At 42.2% G+C, this 8,295-nt stretch overlaps 1 protein-coding gene across 1 annotated transcript; it reads left to right on the top strand.

The window, feature by feature from the left end:
- Window positions 1-713: 713 nt before the first annotated feature.
- LOC124280144 (hormonally up-regulated neu tumor-associated kinase-like) lies at window positions 714-5,703 on the top strand. Its single transcript, XM_046716031.1, has 8 exons — window positions 714-731; window positions 1,595-1,797; window positions 2,446-2,535; window positions 3,116-3,171; window positions 3,447-3,573; window positions 4,362-4,486; window positions 5,278-5,422; window positions 5,574-5,703. Exons 1-8 carry the CDS (start codon window positions 714-716, stop codon window positions 5,701-5,703), a joined length of 894 nt encoding a protein of 297 aa, XP_046571987.1.
- The last annotated feature ends 2,592 nt before the right edge of the window (window positions 5,704-8,295 follow it).

Raw genomic sequence — 8,295 nt, 5'->3', positions numbered from 1 at the left:
CATTTTCACTGAAAGCCTATTCTAGACAGGTAATTCCAAACAGTTTCAATATAATCCTGACAAATACAACACAGGGGTGGGGTCACGTTACATACTCAACACATACCGAATGGGAAAGTTGTAATAACGATCTGTATGCTAAGACGCAGTGTCTCTGGGATTTGTGTAAATCAAGCTGGACTCTTTCTCATTATAAAAAGCCTGTCGGTGCTTATGAAAATAATGATTGATAAGGTTTGGAAATGACCAAATGTGGTTAAATATCGCCACCCCACGGAGACCGTCTTTGGCGGTAATCCCATACTATTTTCTTTGTTACTTTTCTTCCATTTGTAGAGAGGTATTATTACTCGTAGATCGACACAAGCAGCGTGGGTATGATCATGGTCTTTTGTGTGTACAAGAAGTAATATATATATATAGGAGACAGTGTAATGTCTTTATGGTAAAGGTCGTGGGACACGGCCAGGGTTATCGCAGCCGGAGTTAATGAACATCATCTTACACCTGCTATTCTCTTTGCCATGTATATTTTCATACTGAAATGAAAAAAAATGTGATTATGTAGTCTAATAAATATGTAATTATTCTGAGCGCCAGCCTTCTGTAAAATATGTTTAGTGTCGTATGGTATTTTGGAAGTTTGAATATTAATTAGCAGCAGCCAAGATAGTAATACATGCAAAACGCAGTAGGGGAATGTAGATTCTTACATGGTTATCAAGCTAAAGGTAACTTGCCGATCAAACAATGTCAACGGTGCTCTTGATTGTGGTATTGACACCAGTGTGTTTGTGTGTGCAGCTATACTTCAATGACGGTGAGTGAGTTTTAGTTTTACGCCGTTTTTTAGCAATATTCCAGCAATATCACTGTGGGGGGATACAAGAAATGGGCTTCACACATTGTACTCATGTGGGGAATCAAACCCGTGTTTTCTGCGTGGCGAGCGAACGCTATAACCACTGGGCTACACCACCGCTCACTTCAGTTAGAACACTCAGTTGTCTTTATAGCTTAATTACTGTTATCTTTAATTACTGTTGAAGTACTGGGCAAATATACACTATTCTTCAGCAGAGCCGTTTGTTGGTTGGTTAAAGCCGCACACAGCATAATGCCACCGCTGTAACGGCAGACCTATGATTGATATCATGAGCAAGCGTCGATACCGTATCTCGACAAAATCAGAGTGTTCTATTAAGTGAACTCTTTGGCAGGCTGGTCGGATCCAGGGTCCCGATCCACAAAGCGTTCGTAGCGCTACGACATTCGTATGCTAATGATGAATTATAGAGTTACGACAGGTCGTAACTTTACGAACACTTTGTGGATCGGGACCAAAGGCCCCGTTCCTCAAAGCGATCGTAGCGCTACGACTGTCGTAAGTCTGTGTTAAAGTGTGGGAGTTACGATCATCTTAGCGCTACGATCGCTTTGTGGAACTGGATCCAGAGTTCCCAACAGGGCTTAACGGAAAGGGTATTAACGTGGCTTGTATGGTATCGATCGTTATCATTCATGAAGCTACCCAATAGTCGTAGATGATTCTTGACATACATAACAATTCATTTCATTTGTCTTTGATTTGCAGGTGGCAGTAAAGGCTATACCAAAGAAGTTGTTGGTTCAGAAAGAAAGTGCACGGCGTCACTTCCGGCGACAGGCACTTCTGTCTCAATATGTCCACCACCCAAACATCATCCGTTTGTACGAGGCCATGGAGACACCGAACAGTTACTACCTGGTTCTCGAGTTGGCCGAAAGGGGGCACTTCTGTCAATACCTGGCTCAAAAGTGAGACATCACTCCGTTTCTTCAGCTATGTTCGATGTATTACAGTTACATAATTTGCTCATTAGTTTCATTTTAAACATATATTTTTCGGCAGAACGTGAGTGATCAAGGGGTTTTACTCGTATTAGCAACTTTCCAGCAATATCACATTTTCGGAATCGGACCTGTGCATTCAAACTTCACGAGCTAACGCTTTAATCACGGGGCTGTCTACCACCATCTAGCCTGGGCATGGATGTCCCTTTCGCCTGAGGCACCGCAATTAGCTGTGCAGAGTTGTGTCCCTTGGGCACGCCACGATCCCAGTTTTCCCCGATTATGTTGCTTGGTTTAGGAGCATACCTTTTCCCATGGTTGTCAGCGAAGGGATAAACGTTCCGACATAAATCCGACATGCTGTGGTATTACGGAACTACTATTAAAAGTGGTCAGAAACCCAACTCTCTAACTCTGGAATGAGGAAAAATACATTTTAATGACGCAAATATGACTATTATTCCATTCGCTCCGTGTGTTGGGGGTAGAGATGACCTCAATTCCTATAGGGTCGTGTAAACGCTTTACTGATCTAAGTGTCCATGTGGATACCTGTTACATATTTTCATATGTCATATACATGTATTAAAAGGGCATCCTCACACAATATAGGCGGTGTCTTGACGAGAACGAAGCCCGGAAGTTTGTCTCCCAGCTTGTGTCGGCAGTGGACCACATGCACGTGTCTGGCATTGTCCACAGGTAAGAATGTTTGTCTGTTGTTAAACTCCGAGTCAGCAAGATTCCAGCTATTTGACGGCGAGCGTGGACCAGACAGTCCAGTGATTGGCATCTTGAGCATCGATCTACGCAATTGGGAAAGGATGACATGGATCAACCAAGTCAGCGAACCTGACGACCCGGCATAAGTGCAGACTAGTACAAAGACACACCATCCGTTAAATTATTCAGGAACCAGTGCTTGTAGTAAGCCTAATGGACTTAACAGAACCGGGGTTCAGACTCGTTGGTTTTGTTGGCGCATATCTTTGTATCCCAGTTGCATAGACAAATGATCATGTCAATCACTGGACTGTCTGGTCCACGCTCCATTATTTACAGAACTGATAGCTGAAATATTGCCGATAGATTACCATTAGACCGCTCACTCAGACACAAATCTCTTTTCACCTCAAGTAGCATACACATAGATATACACGATATTAATGCGTATATTCATATTTCACATCAGTGACCTTATTCTAGATAAATTGAATGACCGGCTCGCTCAAACTTGAGAACAACCCGAAAGCTTCTTTCATCTGTAATGTTTATGTTGCAGAGATCTTCGATTGGACAACTTTCTGCTGGACAAGGATTTGAACTTGAAAATAAGCGGTATGTCATCAGTACTTCATCATTCTGAATATAATATCATAATATAAGTTGTAAATTGTACATTGTGTATTTCGAAAGAACCATCATCATTATTTCTCGAAAAAAAACACAAAAATGTATTTTCGTTGTTCAAGCAATAAAACCGAAGGACCTCAATCCATGGTCACTAGACACGTGGATGCCAACTGGTTGGTCATTAGACATCATGATATATCATCATTATAGCATGGCTATACATCATTAGTCTAAAAACCGGTTTTTACTGTGTGTCCCAGATTTCGGACAGGGGAGCCACCCCGGCCCCGGTTCCTCCCAACCTGGACAGGGAATGTCCCCGGCCTACGTCGCCCCCGAGATGTTCACGGGGAAGCAGGGCGGACCAGCTGCAGATATATGGAGCATGTGAGATTATACAGAGTACATGATTGGTTGTAGTACCCTTACTGCCTCAACTAATACCTCAGATTTGGAGTTTACAGTAAACAGTTAAATAAGTTAGTTTGAAAATCTATCATTCACAAACAGAAGGCTGAGCCATGAGCGTCATTAAATATCTCAAAACATAAGGAGCACAAGAACAGCAAATCTCTCGAGATACTCAGTCCTTGCAAAGTGGAAGTTTAACAATCCGTCAACGAGGGTACAGTTTGAAAGGTAAGGTGAGGGGAAATTGGGTTTAACGTCGTGCTTGAGAATATTTCGCTCATATGACGACGTGCATGCGTGTGTATGTGTATGTGCGGCTGCTTGTACTAGCCCAGACTGAAGCTGGTTTTATAGTGCTAGCCCACTGAGATACCATGCCGCAGTGAAGCATGAATACCTCACTCAGACACATTATACTGACTCCGAGCCGACCAGTCCTTGTTGTACCCATTAATGCCGAGCGCCAGACTGGGACCAACAAGTACCATATTTTAACGTATTTTGGTATGACGCGGTCGGGGATGGAACCCGCGACCTTCCGCTCTCTGGGCGGACGCTCTAACCACTACACCACAGAGGCGATCAGTTTGAAAGGGGTTAGTTTGGCTGCAAAGAGTTAATTTCAAGTTATTTTGCAAATAGTTATTGTTGTTGTTAAGCAAGAAGGAAGCTTCTGATTGTACCGTTGTAAAGTGTTGTCCTATAGTAATATACGCATAAACTGTACAACTGTATCTGTAAAACACATTTTACATGTATTTCAGAGGTGTGTGCGTCTTCACAATGCTGTGCGGCAAACTGCCTTTCATGTCAGACACCCCGACCTCTATGCAGCAGATCCACGCCAACATCATCCAAGGCTGTCGGATTCCAGAGGGTCTGTCTCCAGGTAATGTCTGCCTACTGTCTGCAACAGTAGCGTTTTGTTGACAAAATAAGACAATGGGGATCCTTATATAAACAGGCTATATTTAAGCTTGGGGATACTTTGACAGATAAATTCAGAGACGTTAGACTACGGATTTGACTAGACAATGCCAAGTCTGGAAAACATGATAGTAGAAATATTTTGAGTAGTCATTCCGGATTGTTTTTAAAGAATTTACGCAAATAAGAACTCTCAGTATCAGTCTATTTTTTCAATTTGCCTGCCAAAGTCACCTAGTTTGAACTCCTGGATAAAGTAACTGTCCGATATTTCTATACAGTTACACTGACTCGCTGATCCGTCATACACACACTGAAACAAATATACCCTATACAGTCCAAGCAAGTGTGGAATGTGTGGCAAGTCTAGATTGCCCGTCTGAAAATGATGAAAGAGTCTGGGCTTCTTTTCAATATATTTTATCAAGATAATTAAAGAACCGTTTTTCTGTTCATTCCAAAGACGATATGTTAGTCTATTGGTGTATTGACAACGGTGTACAAACTTCACTCACCTATACGTACACCATAACGACTGTAACTTTTTTCAGAGTATCTTAAGTGATTCTATGGTTTCTGTCCCAGTCCCATCTTCCTGCTTTGTCGCAGACTGTAACGTGCTACGGTGCACGTAGCTGAGTAAATAATTCATTGAATTTCAAGAGTCAGACATAACTGATCGATATTTCTACAAAGGTTAAGAGCAATGTTACTTTACTGACATGTTCATAACATATTAATGTGTTCGTGCAGGTTGCAAAGACTTTCTATGTCGTCTGCTCGAGCCTTTCAACAAGAGGATAACGATGGACGACCTTCTAACTCACCCTGGCTCACCAAAGATGGCCGCGCACCCGTTCCGCGTCAGCCCCAGGTTCTCAAGGTCACACCAGAACCTGTAGATACTAACATAGTCAGATACCTCTCCCAGTACTTTGGATTTAATGAAAGGGAACTGCTTTACTCTGTCAGTGAGAGGAAGGTAGACAGTGCCTCAGCTGCCTATCTCCTCATGGTGAAGGGTGTGGAGGAAGGCTTTATCCTTCCAGGCATGATGGCCAGATCAGACTCTACTACGTCTACTCCGACAACAACGTCTACAGACTCCGGGAACTTTGCAGGATGTTGTTTACCGTGACCGTCTGCCACCGGTCTCCGCCTCATCTGAGGAAACTGTGAACTGGATAGCGTCATGTCGTCCTGTGTCCCTTAAAACTTCCTTTTCGTTGTTTCGAGAAAACCGTGTCAGTAATACTCATACAAACAGACCGAAAAGTTTTGACCCCCAGATGATTCCGTCGGTGAAGGCAAAGAAACCGTTTATAACCAGAAACTCACAGAATAAGCTTCCAGAAATCGATAGTACTCGGTCCCATTCTCCAGACCACAGTATGGTACATATGGTCGCCATAGAGACGCGTGGAAGAAATCTGAAAATGAACAGTTGAATGTTCGGGGCAAGTCCCCAGTCAGAAACAGGGAGATTGATGTCAACATAGACATGCTTATGCCTCAGGTGTTTGGGTTCGATCCTCCCGCCCGCCCAACACAGCATATGGAATGAGGAAAACGTAATAGCAGAAGGACGCTGTTGTCGTTAGCAATGCGAAGGCAAAGTCGCTCGCATCTGTAACTGAAAGGGTTCCAGGTGATCCGGACAGTGAAACAATGGAAAGACAGAAGTCTCGGATCTTGTGTAGTGTTGAATTGACTGCTCAGAAGCGATCGCTATCCTACGGGGCAGCCGTTATCGTCACCCAAACAAGCTTACAGCGAGAGAGCGGAGAAATGCTACTATACTGTGTAGTCAAGGAATATATCAGAACAGTAAGTATTGGAACGTGACAACATGGAAGTGTTCGGGACTTTATCAGAACAGAGTAAGTATTGGAACGTGACAACATGGAAGTGTTCGGGACTTTATCAGAACAGAGTAAGTATTGGAACGTGACAACATGGAAGTGTTCGGGAATTTATCAGAACAGAGTAAGTATATTAGAACGTGACAACATGGAAGTGTTGGGGAATATATCAGGAACAGAGTAAGTATTGGAACGTGATGACAACATGGAAGTGTTCGGGAATTTATCAGAACAGAGTAAGTATTGGAACGTGACAACATGGAAGTGTTCGGGAATATATCAGAACAGAGTAAGTATTGGAACGTGACAACATGGAAGTGTTCGGGAATTTATCAGAACAGAGTAAGTATTGGAACGTGACAACATGGAAGTGTTTGGGAATTTATCAGAACAGAGTAAGTATTGGAACGTGACAACATGGAAGTGTTCGGGAATTTATCAGAACAGAGTAAGTATTGGAACGTGACAACATGGAAGTGTTTGGGAATTTATCAGAACAGAGTAAGTATTGGAACGTGACAACATGGAAGTGTTCGAATTTATCAGAACAGAGTAGAAGTATTGGAACGTGACAACATGGAAGTGTTTGGGAATTTATCAGAACAGAGTAAGTATTGGAACGTGACAACATGGAAGTGTTCGGGAATTTATCAGAACAGAGTAAGTATTGGAACGTGACAACATGGAAGTGTTCGGGAATTTATCAGAACAGAGTAAGTATTGGAACGTGACAACATGGAAGTGTTTGGGAATTTATCAGAACAGAGTAAGTATTGGAACGTGACAACATGGAAGTGTTCGGGAATTTATCAGAACAGAGTAAGTATTGGAATGTGACAACATGGAAGTGTTCGGGAATTTATCAGAACAGAGTAAGTATTGGAACGTGACAACATGGAAGTGTTCGGGAATATATCAGAACAGAGTAAGTATTGGAACGTGACAACATGGAAGATTTCGGGAATTTATCAGAACAGAGTAAGTATTGGAACGTGACAACATGGAAGTGTTCGGGAATTTATTAGAACGGGGTAAGTATTGGAACGTGACACCATGGGAGTGTTCTGGAATATATCAGAACAGAGTAAGTATCCCCAAAACGGCACCTCAGTTGCGTTCGTGAAAATGTCAGAAACGTATTGCTATCTTAACATGACACGATGGCAGTGTTCAGCAAGATATCAGAAGGAATAGGTGTCCGAACACCGCGGCTGTGTTCGGGAAGATAACCAAGCCAACATCGTGGTTCCCTTAGGGGTACTTTTGAACCATTTGCTCCCCAAAACGCCGATATTCCGGCGTCTATATTATATTGTAATGTTTGCTAAGGATCAGTTGTGTGCATGTTGGAATAGCTAAGACAATATTGTGTGAAGACATGTTAAAAGAACTGTAAACAAACGACATGTGACCAATAATCAGTCAGATCACACGTTAACAGGTTAATTGTCCAATAAACCATCTCTCAGTATAGCGCGTTTGTGACCCACGTAGTATCCTCACAGCCGGACACCGTCGTCTCATGCTCGTAATGTGTCTGGATGTCGTATTGTCACGAATACATCAGATGTGGAAGTATCCCCTTCATGTAAACCATAAAACCTTGCGGAGGGTTTACCAAGGCCTTGAATGTTAGAATTGTGATAATAAACGTTTGAATAAGAGTCGCATGACACTGTCTACAATTTTTGTAAAAATGGGGCGATAAACTGTACGTTGTGAAAATCTAGACACCAACTGTTGGAGTTTTAATGTTGCTCGACATAAAGGAAAGGTTTACTGTTGGAAGGATTAAATCTTGTTAATATATTTTCTATTTAAACAATGGTGATTTTTACGTATTGGCTATAATTAGGTGTTTGCTATATAGTATGACCAGAAATTATTGAGAATTTTAGGAATATGTTTA

Source organism: Haliotis rubra, unplaced genomic scaffold (assembly GCF_003918875.1).
Source record: "Haliotis rubra isolate DU_JTF1 unplaced genomic scaffold, ASM391887v1 Scf2608, whole genome shotgun sequence".
In the NCBI taxonomy this organism is placed as follows: domain Eukaryota; kingdom Metazoa; phylum Mollusca; class Gastropoda; order Lepetellida; family Haliotidae; genus Haliotis; species Haliotis rubra.
Note: the sequence above shows the minus strand (reverse complement) of the source record. Positions and strands in the feature narration are given on the sequence as shown.